General features: G+C 34.2%; 1 protein-coding gene across 2 annotated transcripts in view; it reads right to left on the reverse strand.

The window, feature by feature from the left end:
• LOC133608430 (multiple C2 and transmembrane domain-containing protein 2-like) overlaps positions 1-24,692 on the reverse strand; it is a 141,409-nt gene that overhangs the window by 98,343 nt on the left and 18,374 nt on the right. For both annotated transcript variants that reach the window (XM_061963651.2, XM_061963652.2), the window contains exon 2: positions 12,306-12,821. In XM_061963651.2, the coding sequence (XP_061819635.1) occupies positions 12,306-12,785 (480 nt within the window). In that variant the 5' untranslated portion in view covers positions 12,786-12,821. The remainder of the gene's footprint in view (positions 1-12,305; positions 12,822-24,692) is intronic.

Consider the following 24,692-nt stretch of genomic DNA (forward strand, 5'->3'; position numbering starts at 1 on the left):
CTCCCTACAAAATAAAGGTGAGTTAAAATCATACTCCACATGGGCATGTCTCCCTACAAAATAAAAGTGAGTTGCAGTCCCATTCCACATGGCAAGTCTCCCTACAAAATAAAAGTCAGTTTCAGTCCTACTCCACATGGACATGTCTCCCTACAAAATAAAGGTGAGTTGCAGTTCTACTCCACATGGACATGTCTCCCTACAAAATAAAGGTGAGTTGCAGTCCTACTCCACATGGACATGTCTCCCTACAAAATAAAAGTCAGTTGCAGTCCCACTCCACATGGACATGTCTCCCTACAAAATAAAAGTTAGTTACAGTCCTACTCCACATGGACATGTCTCCCTACAAAATAAAAGTGAGTTGCAGTCCCACTCCACATGGACATGTCTCCCTACAAAATAAAAGTCAGTTTCAGTCCTACTCCACATGGACATGTCTCCCTACAAAATAAAAGTCAGTTTCAGTCCTACTCCACATGGGCATGTCTCCCTACAAAATAAAAGTTAGTTGCAGTCCTACTCCACATGGACATGTCTCCCTACAAAATAAAAGTGAGTTGCAGTCCCACTCCACATGGACATGTCTCCCTACAAAATAAAAGTTAGTTACAGTCCTACTCCACATGGACATGTCTCCCTACAAAATAAAGGTGAGTTAAAATCATACTCCACATGGACATGTCTCCTACAAAATAAAGGTGAGTTACAATCATACTCCACATGGACATGTCTCCTACAAAATAAAGGTGAGTTACAATCATACTCCACATGGACATGTCTCCCTACAAAATAAAAGTTAGTTACAGTCCTACTCCACATGGACATGTCTCCCTACAAAATAAAAGTGAGTTGCAGTCCCACTCCACATGGGCATGTCTCCCTACAAAATAAAAGTTAGTTGCAGTCCTACTCCACATGGACATGTCTCCCTACAAAATAAAAGTCAGTTTCAGTCCTACTCCACATGGACATGTCTCCCTACAAAATAAAAGTGAGTTGCAGTCCCACTCCACATGGACATGTCTCCCTACAAAATAAAGGTGAGTTAAAATCATACTCCACATGGACATGTCTCCTACAAAATAAAGGTGAGTTACAATCATACTCCACATGGATATGTCTCCTACAAAATAAAGGTGAGTTACAATCATACTCCACATGGACATGTCTCCCTACAAAATAAAGGTGAGTTGCAATCATACTCCACATGGATATGTCTCCTACAAAATAAAGGTGAGTTTCAATCATAGTCCACATGGACATGTCTCCCTACAAAATAAAGGTGAGTTTCAGTCTTACTCCACATGGGCATGTCTCCCTACAAAATAAAGGTGAGTTGCAGTCCTACTCCACATGGACATGTCTCCCTACAAAATAAAAGTGAGTTGCAGTCCCACTCCACATGGACATGTCTCCCTACAAAATAAAAGTCAGTTTCAGTCCTACCCCACATGGACATGTCTCCCTACAAAATAAAAGTTAGTTACAGTCCTACTCCACATGGACATGTCTCCCTACAAAATAAAAGTCAGTTTCAGTCCTACTCCACATGGGCATGTCTCCCTACAAAATAAAAGTTAGTTGCAGTCCTACTCCACATGGACATGTCTCCCTACAAAATAAAGGTGAGTTACAATCATACTCCATATGGACATGTCTCCCTACAAAATAAAGGTGAGTTACAATCATACTCCACACCTGTCTCCCTACAAAATAAAGGTGAGTTTCAATCATACTCCACATGGACATGTCCCCTACAAAATAAAGGTGAGTTACAATCATACTCCACATGGATATGTCTACTACAAAATAAAGGTGAGTTTCAGTCATACTCCACATGGACATGTCTCCTACAAAATAAAGGTGAGTTACAATCATACTCCACATGGACATGTCTCCCTACAAAATAAAGGTGAGTTGCAATCATACTCCACATGGATATGTCTCCTACAAAATAAAGGTGAGTTTCAATCATAGTCCACATGGACATGTCTCCCTACAAAATAAAGGTGAGTTTCAGTCTTACTCCACATGGGCATGTCTCCCTACAAAATAAAGGTGAGTTGCAGTCCTACTCCACATGGACATGTCTCCTACAAAATAAAGGTGAGTTACAATCATACTCCACATGGACATGTCTCCTACAAAATAAAGGTGAGTTACAATCATACTCCACATGGACATGTCTCCCTACAAAATAAAAGTTAGTTACAGTCCTACTCCACATGGACATGTCTCCCTACAAAATAAAAGTGAGTTGCAGTCCCACTCCACATGGGCATGTCTCCCTACAAAATAAAAGTTAGTTGCAGTCCTACTCCACATGGACATGTCTCCCTACAAAATAAAAGTCAGTTTCAGTCCTACTCCACATGGACATGTCTCCCTACAAAATAAAAGTGAGTTGCAGTCCCACTCCACATGGACATGTCTCCCTACAAAATAAAGGTGAGTTAAAATCATACTCCACATGGACATGTCTCCTACAAAATAAAGGTGAGTTACAATCATACTCCACATGGATATGTCTCCTACAAAATAAAGGTGAGTTACAATCATACTCCACATGGACATGTCTCCCTACAAAATAAAGGTGAGTTGCAATCATACTCCACATGGATATGTCTCCTACAAAATAAAGGTGAGTTTCAATCATAGTCCACATGGACATGTCTCCCTACAAAATAAAGGTGAGTTTCAGTCTTACTCCACATGGGCATGTCTCCCTACAAAATAAAGGTGAGTTGCAGTCCTACTCCACATGGACATGTCTCCCTACAAAATAAAAGTGAGTTGCAGTCCCACTCCACATGGACATGTCTCCCTACAAAATAAAAGTCAGTTTCAGTCCTACCCCACATGGACATGTCTCCCTACAAAATAAAAGTTAGTTACAGTCCTACTCCACATGGACATGTCTCCCTACAAAATAAAAGTCAGTTTCAGTCCTACTCCACATGGGCATGTCTCCCTACAAAATAAAAGTTAGTTGCAGTCCTACTCCACATGGACATGTCTCCCTACAAAATAAAGGTGAGTTACAATCATACTCCATATGGACATGTCTCCCTACAAAATAAAGGTGAGTTACAATCATACTCCACACCTGTCTCCCTACAAAATAAAGGTGAGTTTCAATCATACTCCACATGGACATGTCCCCTACAAAATAAAGGTGAGTTACAATCATACTCCACATGGATATGTCTACTACAAAATAAAGGTGAGTTTCAGTCATACTCCACATGGACATGTCTCCTACAAAATAAAGGTGAGTTACAATCATACTCCACATGGACATGTCTCCTACAAAATAAAGGTGAGTTACAATCATACTCCACATGGACATGTCTCCCTACAAAATAAAGGTGAGTTACAATCATACTCCACATGGACATGTCTCCCTACAAAATAAAGGTGAGTTGCAATCATACTCCACATGGATATGTCTCCTACAAAATAAAGGTGAGTTTCAATCATAGTCCACATGGACATGTCTCCCTACAAAATAAAGGTGAGTTTCAGTCTTACTCCACATGGGCATGTCTCCCTACAAAATAAAGGTGAGTTGCAGTCCTACTCCACATGGACATGTCTCCCTACAAAATAAAAGTGAGTTGCAGTCCCACTCCACATGGACATGTCTCCCTACAAAATAAAAGTCAGTTTCAGTCCTACCCCACATGGACATGTCTCCCTACAAAATAAAAGTTAGTTACAGTCCTACTCCACATGGACATGTCTCCCTACAAAATGAAAGTCAGTTTCAGTCCTACTCCACATGGGCATGTCTCCCTACAAAATAAAAGTTAGTTGCAGTCCTACTCCACATGGACATGTCTCCCTACAAAATAAAGGTGAGTTACAATCATACTCCATATGGACATGTCTCCCTACAAAATAAAGGTGAGTTACAATCATACTCCACACCTGTCTCCCTACAAAATAAAGGTGAGTTTCAATCATACTCCACATGGACATGTCCCCTACAAAATAAAGGTGAGTTACAATCATACTCCACATGGATATGTCTACTACAAAATAAAGGTGAGTTTCAGTCATACTCCACATGGACATGTCTCCTACAAAATAAAAGTTAGTTGCAGTCCTACTCCACATGGACATGTCTCCCTACAAAATAAAAGTTAGTTACAGTCCTACTCCACATGGACATGTCTCCCTACAAAATAAAGGTGAGTTACAATCATACTCCACATAGATATGTCTCCTACAAAATAAAGGTGAGTTTCAATCATACTCCACATGGACATGTCTCCCTACAAAATAAAGGTGAGTTAAAATCATACTCCACATGGACATGTCTCCCTACAAAATAAAGGTGAGTTTCAATCATACTCCACATGGACATGTCTCCCTACAAAATAAAGGTGAGTTACAATCATACTCCACATGGACATGTCTCCCTACAAAATAAAGGTGAGTTTCAATCATACTCCACATGGACATGTCTCCCTACAAAATAAAGGTGAGTTTCAATCATACTCCACATGGACATGTCTCCCTACAAAATAAAGGTGAGTTACAATCATACTCCACATGGACATGTGCTACAGCAGCTGGGCGGAGGTGACATGAGATACGACATCTTTTGTTCTCGTCACGGCTCTTTGTCGGCGTCGTATTTGCTGGGCGACAACTTTCCATGTCACGATGGCGGCAAACACGCGTTGAAAAGATCCACGTCTCATTTCACTGCCAGCAAACACGGAGATTAGATGGCTTTTTTTTGTCTGTCTGGCCTTGTTGACATCCACTTTTATTTTGTAGGGAGACATGTCCATGTGGAGTAGGACTGCAACTGCCTTTTATTTTGTAGGGAGACATGTCCATGTGGAGTAGGACTGCAACTCACTTTTATTTTGTAGGAAGACATGTCCATGTGGAGTAGGACTGCAACTAACTTTTATTTTGTAGGGAGACATGTCCATGTGGAGTAGGACTGCAATTCACTTTTATTTTGTAGGGAGATATGTCCATGTGGAGTAGGACTGTAACTAACTTTTATTTTGAAGGAAGATATGTCCATGTGGAGTAGGACTGTAACTAACTTTTATTTTGTAGGGAGACATGTCAATGTGGAGTAGGACTGCAACTCTCTTTTATTTTGTAGGGAGACATGTCCATGTGGAGTAGGACTGTAACTCACTTTTATTTTGTAGGGAGACATGTCCATGTGGAGTAGGACTAAAACTGACTTTTATTTTGTAGGGAGACATGCCCATGTGGAGTAGGACTGTAACTCACTTTTATTTTGTAGGGAGACATGTCCATGTGGAGTAGGACTGTAACTCACTTTTATTTTGTAGGGAGACATGCCCATGTGGAGTAGGACTGCAACTCACTTTTATTTTGTAGGGAGACATGTCCATGTGGAGTAGGACTGTAACTCACTTTTATTTTGTAGGGAGACATGTCCATGTGGAGTAGGACTGCAACTCACTTTTATTTTGTAGGGAGACATGTCCATGTGGAGTAGGACTGTAACTCACTTTTATTTTGTAGGGAGACATGTCCATGTGGAGTAGGACAGCAACTAACTTTTATTTTGTAGGGAGACATGTCCATGTGGAGTAGGACTGTAACTCACTTTTATTTTGTAGGGAGACATGTCCATGTGGAGTAGGACTGCAACTCACTTTTATTTTGTAGGGAGACATGTCCATGTGGAGTAAGACTGCAATTCACTTTTATTTTGTAGGGAGACATGTCCATGTGGAGTAGGACTGTAACTAACTTTTATTTTGTAGGGAGACATGCCCATGTGGAGTAGGACTGCAACTAACTTTTATTTTGTAGGGAGACATGTCCATGTGGAGTAGGAATGCAATTCACTTTTATTTTGTAGGGAGACATGTCCATGTGGAGTAGGACTGCAACTGCCTTTTATTTTGTAGGGAGACATGTCTATGTGGAGTAGGACTGCAACTCACTTTTATTTTGTAGGGAGACATGCCCATGTGGAGTAGGAATGCAACTCACTTTTATTTTGTAGGGAGACATGTCCATGTGGAGTAGGACTGTAACTAACTTTTATTTTGTAGGGAGACATGTCCATGTGGAGTAGGACTGCAACTAACTTTTATTTTGTAGGAAGACATGCCCATGTGGAGTAGGAATGCAACTCACTTTTATTTTGTAGGAAGACATGTCCATGTGGAGTAGGACCTCAACTCACTTTTATTTTGTAGGGAGACATGTCCATGTGGAGTAGGACCTCAACTCACTTTTATTTTGTAGGAGACATGTCCATGTAGAGTAGGACTGTAACTAACTTTTATTTTGTAGGGAGACATGCCCATGTGGAGTAGGACTGCAACTCACTTTTATTTTGTAGGGAGACATATTCATGTGGAGTAGGACTGTAACTCACTTTTATTTTGTAGGGAGACATGTCCATGTGGAGTAGGACTGCAACTCACTTTTATTTTGTAGGGAGACATGCCCATGTGGAGTAGGACTGCAACTCTCTTTTATTTTGTAGGGAGACATGTCCATGTGGAGTAGGACTGTAACTAACTTTTATTTTGTAGGGAGACATGTCCATGTGGAGTAGGACTGCAATTCACTTTTATTTTGTAGGGAGACATGTCCATGTGGAGTCGGACTGTAACTCACTTTTATTTTGTAGGGAGACATGTCCATGTGGAGTAGGACTGTAACTCACTTTTATTTTGTAGGGAGACATGTCCATGTGGAGTAGGACTGTAACTCACTTTTATTTTGTAGGAAGACATGTCCATGTGAAGTAGGATTGTAACTAACTTTTATTTTGTAGGGAGACATGCCCATGTGGAGTAGGACTGCAACTCACTTTTATTTTGTAGGGAGACATGTCCATGTGGAGTAGGACTGTAACTAACTTTTATTTTGTAGGAAGACATGTCCATGTGGAGTAGGACTGCAACTAACTTTTATTTTGTAAGGAGACATGTCCATGTGGAGTAGGAGTGCAACTAACTTTTATTTTGTAGGGAGACATGCCCATGTGGAGTAGGACTGCAACTCACTTTTATTTTGTAGGGAGACATGTCCATGTGGAGTAGGACTGCAACTCACTTTTATTTTGTAGGGAGACATGTCCATGTGGAGTAGGACTGTAACTCACTTTTATTTTGTAGGGAGACATGTCCATGTGGAGTAGGACTGCAACTAACTTTTATTTTGTAGGGAGACATGTCCATGCGGAGTAGGACTGCAACTCACTTTTATTTTGTAGGGAGACATGCCCATGTGGAGTAGGACTGCAACTGACTTTTATTTTGTAGGGAGACATGTCCATGTGGAGTAGGACTGCAACTCACTTTTATTTTGTAGGGAGACATGTCCATGTGGAGTAGGACTGCAACTAACTTTTATTTTGTAGGGAGACATGTCCATGTGGAGTAGGACTGAAACTGCCTTTTATTTTGTCGGGAGACATGTCCATGTGGAGTAGGACTAAAACTGACTTTTATTTTGTAGAAAAACATATCCATGTGGAGTAGGACTATAACTAACTTTTATTTTGTAGGAAGACATGTCCATGTGGAGTAGGACTGCAACTCACTTTTATTTTGTAGGAAGACATGCCCATGTGGAGTAGGACTGCAACTAACTTTTATTTTGTAGAAAGACATGTCCATGTGGAGTAGGACTGTAACTAACTTTTATTTTGTAGGAAGACATGTCCATGTGGAGTAGGACTGCAACTCACTTTTATTTTCTAGGGAGACATGTCCATGTGGAGTAGGACTGTAACTCACTTTTATTTTGTAGGGAGACATGTCCATGTGGAGTAGGACTGTAACTAACTTTTATTTTGTAGGGAGACATGTCCATGTGGAGTAGGACTGTAACTAACTTTTATTTTGTAGGAAGACATGTCCATGTGGAGTAGGACTGCAACTGACTTTTATTTTGTAGGGAAACATGTCCATGTGGAGTAGGACTGTAACTAACTTTTATTTTGTAGGAAGACATGTCCATGTGGAGTAGGACTGCAACTCACTTTTATTTTGTAGGAAGACATGCCCATGTGGAGTAGGACTGTAACTAACTTTTATTTTGTAGGGAGACATGTCCATATGGAGTAGGAATGCAATTCGCTTTTATTTTGTAGGGAGACATGTCCATGTGGAGTAGGACTGTAACTAACTTTTATTTTGAAGGAAGATATGTCCATGTGGAGTAGGACTGCAACTAACTTTTATTTTGTAGGGAGACATGTCCATGTGGAGTAGGACTGTAACTAACTTTTATTTTGTAGGGAGACATGTCCATGTGGAGTAGGACTAAAACGGACTTTTATTTTGTAGAAAGACATGTCCATGTGGAGTAGGACTGCAACTAACTTTTATTTTGTAGGGAGACATGTCCATGTGGAGTAGGACTGCAACTCACTTTTATTTTGTAGGGAGACATGTCCATGTGGAGTAGGACTGCAACTAACTTTTATTTTGTAGGGAGACATGTCCATGTGGAGTAGGACTGCAACTCTCTTTTATTTTGTAGGGAGACATGCCCATGTGGAGTAGGACTGCAACTCACTTTTATTTTGTAGGGAGACATGTCCATGTGAAGTAGGACTGCAACTAACTTTTATTTTGTAGGGAGACATGTCCATGTGGAGTAGGACTGCAACTGCCTTTTATTTTGTAGGGAGACATGTTCATGTGGAGTAGGACTGAAACTCACTTTTATTTTGTAGGGAGACATGTCCATGTGGAGTAGGACTGCAACTAACTTTTATTTTGTAGGGAGACATGTCCATGCGGAGTAGGACTGCAACTGACTTTTATTTTGTAGGGAGACATATCCATGTGGAGTATGATTGTGACTCACCTTTATTTTGTAGGAGACATGTCCATGTGGAGTATGATTTTAACTCACCTTTATTTTGTAGGGAGACATGTCCATGTGGAGTAGGACCGCAACTAACTTTTATTTTGTAGGGAGACATGTCCATGTGGAGTATGATTGTAACCCACCTTTATTTTGTAGGAGACATGTCCATGTGGAGTAGGACTGCAACTCACTTTTATTTTGTAGGGAGACATATCCATGTGGAGTAGGACTGCAACTCACTTTTATTTTGTAGGGAGACATATCCATGTGGAGTAGGACTGCAACTAACTTTTATTTTGTAGGGAGACATATCCATGTGGAGTAGGACTGCAACTAACTTTTATTTTGTAGGGAGACATGTCCTTGTGGAGTAGGACCGCAACTAACTTTTATTTTGTAGGGAGACATGTCCATGTGGAGTATGATTGTAACCCACCTTTATTTTGTAGGGGACATGTCCATGTGGAGTAGGACCGCAACTAACTTTTATTTTGTAGGGAGACATGTCCATGTGGAGTATGATTGTAACTCACCTTTATTTTGTAGGAGACATGTCCATGTGGAGTAGGACTGTAACTAACTTTTATTTTGTAGGAAGACATGTCCATGTGGAGTAGGACTGCAACTCACTTTTATTTTGTAGGGAGACATGTCCATGTGGAGTAGGACTGTAACTCACTTTTATTTTGTAGGGAGACATGTCCATGTGGAGTAGGACTGCAACTAACTTTTATTTTGTAGGGAGACATGTCCATGTGGAGTAGGACTGTAACTAACTTTTATTTTGTAGGGAGACATGTCCATGGGGAGTAGGACTGTAACTAACTTTTATTTTGAAGGAAGATATGTCCATGTGGAGTAGGACTGCAACTAACTTTTATTTTGTAGGGAGACATGTCCATGTGGAGTAGGACTGCAACTAACTTTTATTTTGTAGGGAGACATGTCCATGTGGAGTAGGACTGTAACTCACTTTTATTTTGTAGGGAGACATGCCCATGTGGAGTAGACTGCAATTCACTTTTATTTTGTAGGGAGACATGTGCATGTGGAGTAGGACCGCAACTAACTTTTATTTTGTAGGGAGACATGTCCATGTGGAGTAGGACTAAAACGGACTTTTATTTTGTAGAAAGACATGTCCATGTGGAGTAGGACTGCAACTCACTTTTATTTTGTAGGGAGACATGTCCATGTGGAGTAGGACTGTAACTCACTTTTATTTTGTAGGGAGACATGTCCATGTGGAGTAGGACTGCAACTCTCTTTTATTTTGTAGGGAGAAATGTCCATGTGGAGTATACTGTAGCGTCCCGGAAGAGTTAGTGCTGCAAGGGCTTCTGGGTATTTGTTCTGTGGTGTTTATGTTGTGTTACCGTGCGGATGTTCTCCCGAAATGTGTTTGTCATTCTTGTTTGGTGTGGGTTCACAGTGTGGCGCATATTTGTAACAGTGTTAATGTTGTTTATACGGCCACCCTCTGTATGACCTGTATGGCTGTTGATCAAGTATGCCTTGCATTCACTCATATGTGTGTTTTAACACTGGTCATCATGTTTTTTGATGAATACTTAGGCCTACTATGCTACTGTGTTTTAACACTGGTCGTCATGTTTTTTGATGAATACTTAGGCCGACTATGCTACTGTGTTTTAACACCGGTCATCATGTTTTTGATGAATACTTAGGCCGACTATGCTACTGTGTTTTAACACCGGTCATCATGTTTTTGATGAATACTTAGGCCTACTATGCTACTGTGTTTTAACACTGGTCATCATGTTTTTTGATGAATACTTAGGCCTACTATGCTACTGTGTTTTAACACCGGTCATCATGTTTTTTGATGAATACTTAGGCCTACTATGCTACTGTGTTTTAACACCGGTCATCATGTTTTTTGATGAATACTTAGGCCTACTATGCTACTGTGTTTTAACACTGGTCATCATGTTTTTGATGAATACTTAGGCCGACTATGCTACTGTGTTTTAACACCGGTCATCATGTTTTTGATGAATACTTAGGCCTACTATGCTACTGTGTTTTAACACTGGTCATCATGTTTTTTGATGAATACTTAGGCCTACTATGCTACTGTGTTTTAACACCGGTCATCATGTTTTTTGATGAATACTTAGGCCTACTATGCTACTGTGTTTTAACACCGGTCATCATGTTTTTTGATGAATACTTAGGCCTACTATGCTACTGTGTTTTAACACCGGTCATCATGTTTTTTGATGAATACTTAGGCCGACTACGCTAGTGTGTTTTAACACCGGTCATCATGTTTTTTGATGAATACTTAGGCCTACTATGCTACTGTGTTTTAACACTGGTCATCAAGTTTTTTGATGAATACTTAGGCCGACTATGCTACTGTGTTTTAACACCGGTCATCATGTTTTTGATGAATACTTAGGCCGACTATGCTACTGTGTTTTAACACCGGTCATCATGTTTTTTTGATGAATACTTAGGCCTACTATGCTACTGTGTTTTAACACTGGTCATCATGTTTTTTGATGAATACTCAGGCCTACTATGCTACTGTGTTTTAACACCGGTCATCATGTTTTTGATGAATACTTAGGCCTACTATGCTAGTGTGTTTTAACACTGGTCATCATGTTTTTTGATGAATACTCAGGCCTACTATGCTACTGTGTTTTAACACCGGTCATCATGTTTTTGATGAATACTTAGGCCTACTATGCTAGTGTGTTTTAACACTGGTCATCATGTTTTTTGATGAATACTTAGGCCGACTACGCTACTGTGTTTTAACACCGGTCATCATGTTTTTGATGAATACTTAGGCCGACTACGCTACTGTGTTTTAACACTGGTCATCATGTTTTTGATGAATACTTAGGCCTACTATGCTACTGTGTTTTAACACTGGTCATCATGTTTTTTGATGAATACTTAGGCCTACTATGCTACTGTGTTTTAACACCGGTCATCATGTTTTTGATGAATACTTAGGCCTACTATGCTAGTGTGTTTTAACACCGGTCATCATGTTTTTTGATGAATACTTAATAATCAGATCATGTTAGCTGAAAATCAGTCTTGTTCAAAGTGACTTTTTGTTTCCAGGCCAAACAGGAACTTTGTGAAATTGAGCTCCTGTCAAACCTGCTAACCGCACACACACACACACACACACACACACACACACACATGTAAACACACCCACACAAACACACACGAGGAATGCATAGGACAAGCGCAGGTGGAGATATTTCACACCCAAACAGGAAAAATGGTAAAATTGCAGAAGTGAAAGATTTGCGGTGGCGAAAAAGAACTTCCTGTATTGTGAGCCAGATTTAATGTTGGGGGCGGAGCCAAGTGTTGCATCGTTCAATGACAACATCTTGTTGACTCAGTGCCGTTGGCTCTGTTAAACCTCTCCAGCTGACGGCGGTCGCGAGACACACGTGACGTACCTGCGTGGGGTCCTCGCTGAAGGCGGAGTCGGGGCTGTACACGGTCATCATCTCGGGGAGAGCCAGCTCCTCGGGTTCGATGCCGCCTGAGGATCGGTCCCCGCGCTCGGGGGAGTTCTGGTCCAAGTGCACGCTGCTAAAGGACTCCTGGGAGGACGTCCGGTCTGTGCAGTCTGCAGGCCCGCTCAGCCGCTTTTCACTCCCCGAGGCTCCGCCTCCCGGGACTCCTCTGGCAGGGTGGACCAGTGGCGTGGCGGGGCTGCTGTGGCTGAGGGCGGGGCTCCTACGGGGGTAGGCGCTGGAGGACGCGCGGAAGATGTCCTGCTTCACGTTCCTCACGTCGGGGACGGAGGCGCTGAGGCGGTGGTCGGCGGGCTGCAGGTGGGCGGCCGCCCGTCTGATGCCCGTCTTGCCCCGCCGCAGGCCGGGCAGCATCTTGCGGCGCAGCTGCTGCAGCACGCTCGGCTTCTTGGCGTCCATGATGGGAGGCGGAGTTTAGCGGGCGCTCACTGGCATCTACGAGGGGAAAAAAGGTTCATGATCGACGATGACAATATTTCACCACATGTTCATTTTTTACATTTCTTTTTTATTTATACATTTTTTTAATTCCTTTTTTATATTTCTTTTTTAAATTATACATGTTTTAAATTATTCTTTGTATATTTATTTTTTTAGATATTTTTTTAATTAATTTATATATATATATATATATATATATATATATATATATTCTTATTTACATGTATTTCTATATTGCTTTTTTTAATTATAATTGTTTTTATTTCATTTTTGTATTGGTTTTTTATTTATACATTCTTTTATAAATTTTGTATATATTTTTTCTATACATTTTTATATTTTCATAAGGTGCCACAGTTCTTTAAAAAAACAAGCCACGTTCCAGGTTGTGTCTATTGTTGCGCCCTACAATGACTATATTTCACCACATGTTCATTTTTTACATTTTTTTCTATTTATGAGTTTTTTTAAATCGATTTTATAAATTTATTTTTTTATTTATAAAAAAAAATGTAGTTCCTTTTTTATATTTCTTTTTTATTTATAATTTTTTTAATTTATTTTTATATTTCTTTTTTTAGATTTTTTTTTTAAATTTATTTTATATATATATATATATATATATATATATATATATATATATATATATATATATAAAATAAATTTAAAAGAAATATCTAAAAAAATAAATAAAATATATATATATATATATATATATATATAATTATTTTTTTTATATTTCTTTTTTTAGATATTTTTTTTAAATTTATTTTATATATATATATATATATATAAAATACATTTTAAAAAAATATCTAAAAAAAGAAATATAAAAATGAATTAAAAAAAATTATAAATAAAAAAGAAATATAAAAAAAGAACTACATTTTTTTTATAAATAAAAAAAAAAATATATAAATATATATATATATATATATATATATATATATATATATATATATATGTTCTTATTTACATTTATTTCTATATTGCTTTTTACATTTCTTTTTTATTCATGAGTTTTTTTAAATCGATTTTATAAATTTATTTTTTTATTTATAAAAAAAATGTAGTTCCTTTTTTATATTTCCTTTTTATTTATAATCTTTTAATTCATTTTTATATTTCTTTTTTTAGATATTTTTTTTAATTTATTTTATATATATATATGTTCTTATTTACATTTATTTCTATATTGCTTTTTTTATTATAATTGTTTTTATTTAATTTTTGTACTGCTTTTTTATTTATACATTCTTTTGTAAAAAATGTATATTTTATTTTTTATTTTATTTTATTTTTTTTACATTTTTATATTTTCATAAGGTGCCACAGTTCTTTAAAAAACAAGCCACGTTCCAGGTTGTGTCTATTGTTGCGCCCTACAATGACTATATTTCACCACATGTTCATTTTTTACATTTCTTTTCTATTCTTTTCTATTTATGAGTTTTTTTAAATCGATTTTATAAATTTATTTTTTTATTTATAAAAAAAATGTAGTTCTTTTTTTATATTTCTTTTTTATTTATAATTTTTTTAATTCATTTTTATATTTCTTTTTTTAGATTTTTTTTTTAAATTTATTTTATATATATATATATATATATATATATATGTTCTTATTTACATTCATTTCTATATTGCTTTTTTTATTATAATTGTTTTTATTTAATTTTTGTACTGCTTTTTTATTTATACATTCTTTCGTAAAATTTTTTTATTTTTTTTTATTTTTTTAATTTATTTTTTTACATTTTTATATTTTCATAAGGTGCCACAGTTCTTTAAAAAAACAAGCCACGTTCCAGGTTGTGTCTATTGTTGCGCCCTACAATGACTATATTTCACCACATGTTCATTTTTTACATTTCTTTTCTATTTATGAGTTTTTTTAAATCGATTTTATAAATTTATTTTTTTATTTATAAAAAAAATGTAGTTCCTTTTTTATATTTCTTTTTTATTTATAATTTTTTAAATTCATTTTTATATTTCTTTTTTTAGATATTTTTTTAAATTTATTTTATATATATATATATATATATATATATATATATAAAATAAATTTAAAAAAAATATCTAAAAAAAGAAATATAAAAATATATATATATATATATATAATTTTTTATTTTATTTCTTTTTTTAGATATTTTTTTTAAATTTATTTTATATATATATATATATATATATATATATATATATATATAAAATAAATTTAAAAAAAATATCTAAAAAAATAAATATAAAAATGAATTAAAAAAATTATAAATAAAAAAGAAATATAAAAAAAGAACTACATTTTTTTTATAAATAAAAAAATATATATATAAATATATATATATATATATATATATATATATATATATATATATATATATATATATATATATATATATATATATATATGTTCTTATTTACATTTATTTCTATACTGCTTTTTTTATTATAATTGTTTTTATTTAATTTTTGTACTGCTTTTTTATTTATACATTCTTTCGTAAAAAATTTATATTTTATTTTATTTTTTTTATTTTTATTTTTTACATTTTTATATTTTCATAAGGTGCCACAGTTCTTTAAAAAAACAAGCCACGTTCCAGGTTGTGTCTATTGTTGTGCCCTACAATGACTATATTTCACCAAATGTTCATTTTTTACATTTCTTTTTTATTTGTGAGTTTTTTAAATCGATTTTATCAATTTTTTTTTTTTTTTATAACAAAATTTAGTTCCTTTTTTATATTTCTTTTTTATTTATAATTTTTTTAATTCATTTTTATATTTCTTTTTTTAAATATTTTTTTAATGTATTTTATGTATATATATATATATATATATATATATGTTCTTATTTACATTCATTTCTATATTGCTTTTTTAATTATAATTGTTTTTATTTAATTTTTGTATTGCTTTTTTATTTATACATTCTTTTATAAAAAAAATTATATTTTATTTTATTTATTTTTTTACATTTTTATATTTTCATAAGGTGCCACAGTTCTTTAAAAAAAAACAAGAACTGTGGTTCTTGGTTGTGTCTATTGTTGCGCCCTACAAAGCGTTAATACTGTAAGTATTGTACTTATTACACACCAGCTGTTTGATTGGAACGTGCATCTTAGTAGTAGTTTTGGAGGTGTTGATAATCCATCCATGTAAAATTAAAATCGCAAATGCTAATCAGTAGCATGTAAGTGGCATATCCAATGTAAATTAGCTTCAAGCTAACACATTTTTAAAAGTGGAGCGCTTTCTACCAGTCATGCTTGCTTTGTTGGCATGGAAAATGACAACAATACTTAAAAGGCTACGAACACGCCTGTTTGCCCGCCAAGTGTTTGAGCCGGTGCCGACACGACGTGATGTCACGTGCGACAAAAAGGTATCGAAATATGTTACCGTTTGATTTTCCCTCAATCCATACTGCGACAGTGCAGAGAGTAGCCATCTTGACTGAAGATTTACCTTCTGCACATTTGTCAAATTGGGACCATATATAAGAAGGTAAAAGAAGGTAAACGGACAGTAAAACATCAAATGGAAGGTAAAAGAAGGTAAATGGACAGTAAAAGACAATAAAACATCAAATGGAAGGTAAAAGAAGGTAAATGGACAGTAAAAGACAATAAAACATCAAAAGGAAGGTAAAAGAAGGTAAATGGACAGTAAAAGACAATAAAACATCAAATGGAAGGTAAAAGAAGGTAAATGGACAGTAAAAGACAATAAAACATCAAATGGAAGGTAAAAGAAGGTAAATGGACAGTAAAAGACAATAAAACATCAAATGGAAGGTAAAAGAAGGTAAATGGACAGTAAAAGACAATAAAACATCAAATGGAAGGTAAAAGAAGGTAAATGGACAGTAAAAGACAATAAAACTGTGGACGTCGTGTCCTCCGGACCAAAGAGGAAAAGAACCATCCGGATTGTTCTAGGCGCAAAGTGTAAAAGGCAGCATGAGTGATGGTATGGGGGTGTATTAGTGGCCAAGACATGGGTAACTTACACATCTGTGAAGGCGCCATTAATGCTGAAAGGTACATACAGCTTTTGGAGCAAAAATATGTTGTTATCATGGACGCCCCTGCTTATTTCAGCAAGACAATGCCAAGCCAGGTGTTACATCAACGTGGCTTCATAGTAAAAGAGTGCGGGTACTAGACTGGCCTGCCTGTAGTCCAGACCTGTCTCCCGTTGAAAATGTGTGGCGCATTATGAAGCCTAAAAATAGCACAACGGAGACTGTTGAACAACTTAAGCTGTACATCAAGCAAGAATGGGGAAGAATTCCACCCGAGAAGCCCAACCCAAACGTTTACTGAGTGTTGTTAAAAGGAAAGGCCATGTAACACAGTGGTTTGTAGATTTTTGTAAAAAGCTTTTATAATTGTAAAGGACAATTTGAATCGATTTTTTCCCACACCCCTAGTAAATATAATATAAATAAAGGTAAATGGGGTAAAGAAAAGGTAAATGAGGGTAAATAGAAGATAAAAGGTAAATGAGGGCAAATAGAAAGTAAAAGACAATAAAACAAAGTAAATGGAAGGTAAATAAAAGGTAAAAGAGGGTAAATAAAAGGTAAATGAGGGTAAATAGAATATAAATAAAAGGTAAATGAGGGTAAAGAAAAGGTAAATGAGGGTAAATAGATTATAAAGAAAAGGTAAATGAGGGTAAATAGAAGATAAATAAAACGTAAATGGGGGTAAATACAAAGTAAAAGACAATAAATCAAGGTAAATAAAAGGTAAAAGAGGGTAAAGAAAATATAAATGAGGGTAAAAAGGTAAAAGACAATAAAACAAAGTAAATGGAAGGTAAATAAAAGGTAAATGAGGGTAAAGAGAAGATAAACAAAAGGTAAATGTGGGTAAATAGAAAGTAAAAGACAATAAATCAAGGTAAATAAAAGGTAAAAGAGTGTAAAGAAAAGATAAATGAGGGTAAATAGAAAGTAAAAGACAATAAACCAAAGTAAATGGAAGGTAAATAAAAGGTAAAATAGGGTAAATAAAAGGTAAATGAGGGTAAATAGAATATAAATAAAAGGTAAATGAAGGTAAAGAAAAGGTAAATGAGGGTAAATAGAATATAAATAAAAGGTAAATGGGGGTAAATAGAAGATAAATAAAACGTAAATGGGGGTAAATACAAAGTAAAAAACAATAAATCAAGGTAAATAAAAGGTAAAAGAGGGTAAAGAAAATATAAATGTGGGTAAAAAGGTAAAAGACAATAAAACAAAGTAAATGGAAGGTAAATAAAAGGTAAATGAAGGTAAAGAGAAGATAAACAAAATGTAAATGTGGGTAAATAGAAAGTAAAAGACAATAAATCAAGGTAAATAAAAGGTACAAGAGTGTAAAGAAAAGATAAATGAGGGTATATAGAAAGTAAAAGACAATAAACCAAAGTAAATGGAAGGTAAATTAAAGGTAAAAGAGGGTAAATACAAGGTAAATGAGGGTAAATAGAATATAAATAAAAGGTAAATGAAGGTAAAGAAAAGGTAAATGAGGGTAAATAGAATATAAATAAAAGGTAAATGGGGGTAAATAGAAGATAAATAAAACGTAAATGGGGGTAAATACAAAGTAAAAGACAATCAATCAAGGTAAATAAAAGGTAAAAGAGGGTAAAGAAAATATAAATGAGGGTAAAAAGGTACAAGACAATAAAACAAAGTAAATGGAAGGTAAATAAAAGGTAAATGAGGGTAAAGAGAAGATAAACAAAAGGTAAATGTGGGTAAATAGAAAGTAAAAGACAATAAATCAAGGTAAATAAAAGGTAAAAGAGTGTAAAGAAAAGATAAATGAGGGTAAATAGAAAGTAAAAGACAATATACCAAAGTAAATTGAAGGTAAATAAAAGGTAAATAAGGGTAAAGAAAAAGAAAAAGACAATACAACAAGGTAAATGGAAGGTAAATAGAAAGTAAATAAGGGTAAAGAAAAAGAAAAAGACAATACAACAAGGTAAATGGAAGGTAAATAGAAAGTAAATAAGGGTAAAGAAAAAGAAAAAGACAATACAACAAGGTAAATGGAAGGTAAATAGAAAGTAAATAAGGGTAAAGAAAAAGAAAAAGACAATACAACAAGGTAAATGGAAGGTAAATAGAAAGTAAAAGAGGGTAAAGTAAGGTATATGAGGGTAAATACAATATAAAGATAAGGTAAAGGAGGGTAAAGAAAAGGTAAATGAGGGTAAATGGAATTTAAATAAAAGGTAAATGGGGTTAAATACAAAGTAAAAGACAATAAATCAAGGTAAATAAAAAGGAAAAGAGGGTAAAGAAAAGATAAATGAGGGTGAATAGAAAGTAAAAGACAATAAAACAAAGTAAATAAAAGGTAAAAGAGTGTAAAGAAAAGATAAATGAGGGTAAATAGAAAGTAAAAGACAATAAACCAAAGTAAATGGAAGGTAAATAAAAGGTAAATAAGGGTAAAGAAAAAGAAAAAGACAATACAACAAGGTAAATGGAAGGTAAATAGAAAGTAAAAGAGGGTAAAGTAAGGTATATGAGGGTAAATACAATATAAAGATAAGGTAAAGGAGGGTAAAGAAAAGGTAAATGAGGGTAAATGGAATTTAAATAAAAGGTAAATGGGGTTAAATACAAAGTAAAAGACAATAAATCAAGGTAAATAAAAAGGAAAAGAGGGTAAAGAAAAGATAAATGAGGGTGAATAGAAAGTAAAAGACAATAAAACAAAGTAAATAAAAGGTAAAAGAGTGTAAAGAAAAGATAAATGAGGGTAAATAGAAAGTAAAAGACAATAAACCAAAGTAAATGGAAGGTAAATAAAAGGTAAATAAGGGTAAAGAAAAAGAAAAAGACAATACAACAAGGTAAATGGAAGGTAAATAGAAAGTAAAAGAGGGTAAAGAAAAGGTATATGAGGGTAAATACAATATAACGATAAGGTAAAAGAGGGTAAAGAAAAGGTAAATGAGGGTAAATAGAATTTAAATAAAAGGTAAATGGGGTTAAATACAAAGTAAAAGACAATAAATCAAGGTAAATAAAAAGGAAAAGAGGGTAAAGAAAAGATAAATGAGGGTAAATAGAAAGTAAAAGACAATAAAACAAAGTAAATGGAAGGTAAATAAAAGGTAAAATAGGGTGAAGAAAAGGTAAATGAGGGTAATAGAAAGTAAAAGACAATAAAACAAAAGCAAATGGAAGGTAAATAAAAGGTAAATGAGGGTAAATCGAAAGAAAAAGACAATACAACAAGGTAAATGGAAGGTAAATAAACTGTAAAATAAAATAAAAAAGAAAATAGACGATAAACTAATTAAATAAAAAGGTAAAACATGAATATAGAAGGTAAAACAAGGTAAGAAAGTCAAATATCAACTCAAGGTAAACAGAAGGTTAAAGGGTAAAAGGTTACTTGAAGGTAAATAGAATGTCAAACAAGGACAATAAAAAGGTAAAAGAGTCAAAAAAGGTAAGCGGAAGGTAAAACAAGGAATATATAAGTAAAACAAGGTAAAAGACAGTCAAACAGGGTAAATAGAAGGTAAAAAGGTCAACACAATGTAAAACAAGGAATATAGAAGGCAAAAGAAGGTGAATCATAGTAAAAGAGTCAAAAAAGGTAAGCAGAGGGTAAAAAGCTAAACAGAAGGTAAAACAAGGAACATAGAAGGTTAAGTAAGTGAAAAAGTAAAAGAAAGTAAATAAATGCTAAAAAAAAAAAGTAATATAGAAGATAAAAGAAGTGAGATAAAAAGGTAAAAGAATGAATATAGGAGGTGCCTCCTGGATCAACCAAAACCATTGGTGGCTCAGCCGATACCACTTGTGGATCAGCCGATACCACTGGTGGAACAGCCGATACCACTGGTGAATTAAATTATACAACTGGTGGATCAACCGATACCGCAGGTGGATCAACCGATACCGCAGGTGGATCAGCCGATACCACTGGTGAATTAAACTATACCACTGGTGGATCAACTGATACCGCAGGTGGATCAACCGATACCGCAGGTGGATCAGCCGATACCACTGGTGAATTAAACTATACCACTGGTGGATCAACTGATACCGCAGGTGGATCAACTGATACCGCATGTGGATCAATCGATACCGAAGGTGGATCAATCGATACCGCATGTGGATCAATCGATACCACTGGTGGATGTGCCGATACAGGAGCAGGAGGTGGCAGCTTGCAGACATGTTTGCACGAGAAGATGCCAAGGTCGGCCCACACATGTTCTCAGCATGGCGCCAGGAGCAAAGAGCAAAAGGAGTGCGATACAGGCCACACATCCGCAGCCCGACCCAAATATGAGGATTAGTGTCACGGCCGTGCAGAGAGAGGCGGAGCTAAAAACCCTGGCTTGCCAAACAATCCATCAGTGCAAACACTCCATGTTAGAGCCGGTTGTTCAACGTCACATGGCCATGAGGGGGCGCTACTGAGACATAAACACACTTTTTAATCTGCTTACATGAAAGGAATTTATACTCAACTGAAATCCAGCAGACTTTGATCCAGCTCACAAACACACAGGAGTAGTTTAGTAACAATATTACAATATGGAGTAGTTTAGTAACAATATTACAATATGGAGTAGTTTAGTAACAATATTACAACATGGAGTAGTTTAGTAACAATATTACAATATGGAGTAGTTTAGTAACAATATTACAACATGGAGTAGTTTAGTAACAATATTACAATATGGAGTAGTTTAGTAACAATATTACAACATGGAGTAGTTTAGTAACAATATTACAACATGGAGTAGTTTAGTTACAATATTACAACATGGAGTAGTTTAGTAATAATATTACAACATGGAGTAATTTAAAAACAATACTACAATATGACAACATGGAGTAGTTTAGTAACAATGTTACAATATTACCACAAGGAGTAGTTTAGTAACAATACTACAATATTACAACATGGAGTAGTTTAGTAACAATGTTAAAATATTACCACATGGAGTAGTTTAGTAACAATATTACAACATAGAGTAGTTTAGTAACAATGTTACAACATGGAGTAGTTTAGTAACAATACTACAATATTACAACATGGAGTAGTTTAGTAACAATGTTACAATATTACCACATGGAACAGTTTAGTAACAATATTACAACATGGAGTAGTTTAGTAACAATGTTACAATATTACCACAAGGAGTAGTTTAGTAACAATACTACAATATTACAACATGGAGTAGTTTAGTAACAATGCTACAATATTACAACATGGAGTAATTTAGTAACAATATTACAATATGGAGTAGTTTAGTAATAATATTACAACATGGAGTAATTCAAAAACAATACTACAATATGACAACATGGAGTAGTTTAGTAACAATGTTACAATATTACCACAAGGAGTAGTTTAGTAACAATACTACAATATTACAACATGGAGTAGTTTAGTAACAATGTTAAAATATTACCACATGGGGTAGTTTAGTAACAATATTACAACATGGAGTAGTTTAGTAACAATGTTACAACATGGAGTAGTTTTGTAACAATACTACAATATTACAACACGGAGTAGTTTAGTAACAATGTTACAATATTACCACATGGAATAGTTTAGTAACAATATTACAACATGGAGTAGTTTAGTAACAATGTTACAATATTACCACATGGAATAGTTTAGTAACAATATTACAACATGGAGTAGTTTAGTAACAATACTACAATATTACAACATGGAGTAGTTTAGTAACAATGTTACAATATTACCACATGGAATAGTTTAGTAAAAATATTACAATATGGAGTAGTTTAGTAACAATATTACAATATGGAGTAGTTTAGTAATGATATTACAACATGGAGTAATTTAAAAACAATACTACAATATGACAACATAGAGTAGTTTAGTAACAATGTTAAAATATTACCACATGGAGTAGTTTAGTAACAATATTACAACATGGAGTAGTTTAGTAACAATGTTACAACATGGAGTAGTTTAGTAACAACGTTACAATATTACCACATGGAGTAGTTTAGTAACAATGTTACAATATGGAGTAGTTTAGTAACAATATTACAATATGGAGTAGTTTAGTAATAATATTACAACATGGAGTAATTTAAAAACAATACTACAATATGACAACATGGAGTAGTTTAGTAACAATGTTACAATATTACCACAAGGAGTAGTTTAGTAACAATACTACAATATTACAACATGGAGTAGTTTAGTGACAATGTTAAAATATTACCACATGGAGTAGTTTAGTAACAATATTACAATATGGAGTAGTTTAGTAATAATATTACAACATGGAGTAATTTAAAAACAATACTACAATATTACAACATGGAGTAGTTTAGTAACAATGTTACAATATTACCACAAGGAGTAGTTTAGTAACAATACTACAATATTACAACATGGAGTAGTTTGGTAACAATGTTAAAATATTACCACATGGAGTAGTTTAGTAACAATATTACAACATGGAGTAGTTTAGTAACAATGTTACAACATGGAGTAGTTTTGTAACAATACTACAATATTACAACATGTAGTAGTTTAGTAACAATGTTACAATATTACCACATGGAATAGTTTAGTAACAATATTACAACATGGAGTAGTTTAGCAACAATATTACAACATGGAGTAGTTTAGTAATAATATTACAACATGGAGTAATTTAAAAACAATACTACAATATGACAACATGGAGTAGTTTAGTAACAATGTTACAATATTACCACAAGGAGTAGTTTAGTAACAATACTACAATATTACAACATGGAGTAGTTTAGTAACAATGCTACAATATTACAACATGGAGTAGTTTAGTAACAATATTACAACATGGAGTAGTTTAGTAACAATATTACAACATGGAGTAGTTTAGTAACAATATTACAACATGCAGTAGTTTAGTAACAATATTACAATATGGAGTAGTTTAGTAACAATGTTACAACATGGAGTAGTTTAGTAACAATATTACAACATGGAGTAGTTTAGTAACAATGTTACAATATTACCACATGGAATAGTTTAGTAACAATATTACAACATGGAGTAGTTTAGCAACAATATTACAACATGGAGTAGTTTAGTAATAATATTACAACATGGAGTAATTTAAAAACAATACTACAATATGACAACATGGAGTAGTTTAGTAACAATGTTACAATATTACCACAAGGAGTAGTTTAGTAACAATACTACAATATTACAACATGGAGTAGTTTAGTAACAATGCTACAATATTACAACATGGAGTAGTTTAGTAACAATATTACAACATGGAGTAGTTTAGTAACAATATTACAACATGGAGTAGTTTAGTAACAATATTACAACATGCAGTAGTTTAGTAACAATATTACAATATGGAGTAGTTTAGTAACAATGTTACAACATGGAGTAGTTTAGTAACAATATTACAACATGGAGTAGTTTAGTAACAACATTACAACATGGAGTAGTTTAGTAACAATATTACAACATGGAGTAGTTTAGTAACAATATTACAACGTGGAGTAGTTTAGTAACAATATTACAACGTGGAGTAGTTTAGTAACAATATTACAACGTGGAGTAGTTTAGTAACAATGTTACAATATGGAGTAGTTTAGTAACAATATTACAACATGGAGTAGTTTGGTAACAATATTACAACATGGAGTAGTTTAGTAACAATATTACAACATGGAGTAGTTTAGTAACAATATTACAACATGGAGTAGTTTAGTAACAATATTACAACATGGAGTAGTTTTGTAACAACATTACAACATGGAGTAGTTTAGTAACAATATTACAATATGGAGTAGTTTAGTAACAACATTACAACATGGAGTAGTTT

Source organism: Nerophis lumbriciformis, linkage group LG06 (assembly GCF_033978685.3).
Source record: "Nerophis lumbriciformis linkage group LG06, RoL_Nlum_v2.1, whole genome shotgun sequence".
Classification (NCBI taxonomy): domain Eukaryota; kingdom Metazoa; phylum Chordata; class Actinopteri; order Syngnathiformes; family Syngnathidae; genus Nerophis; species Nerophis lumbriciformis.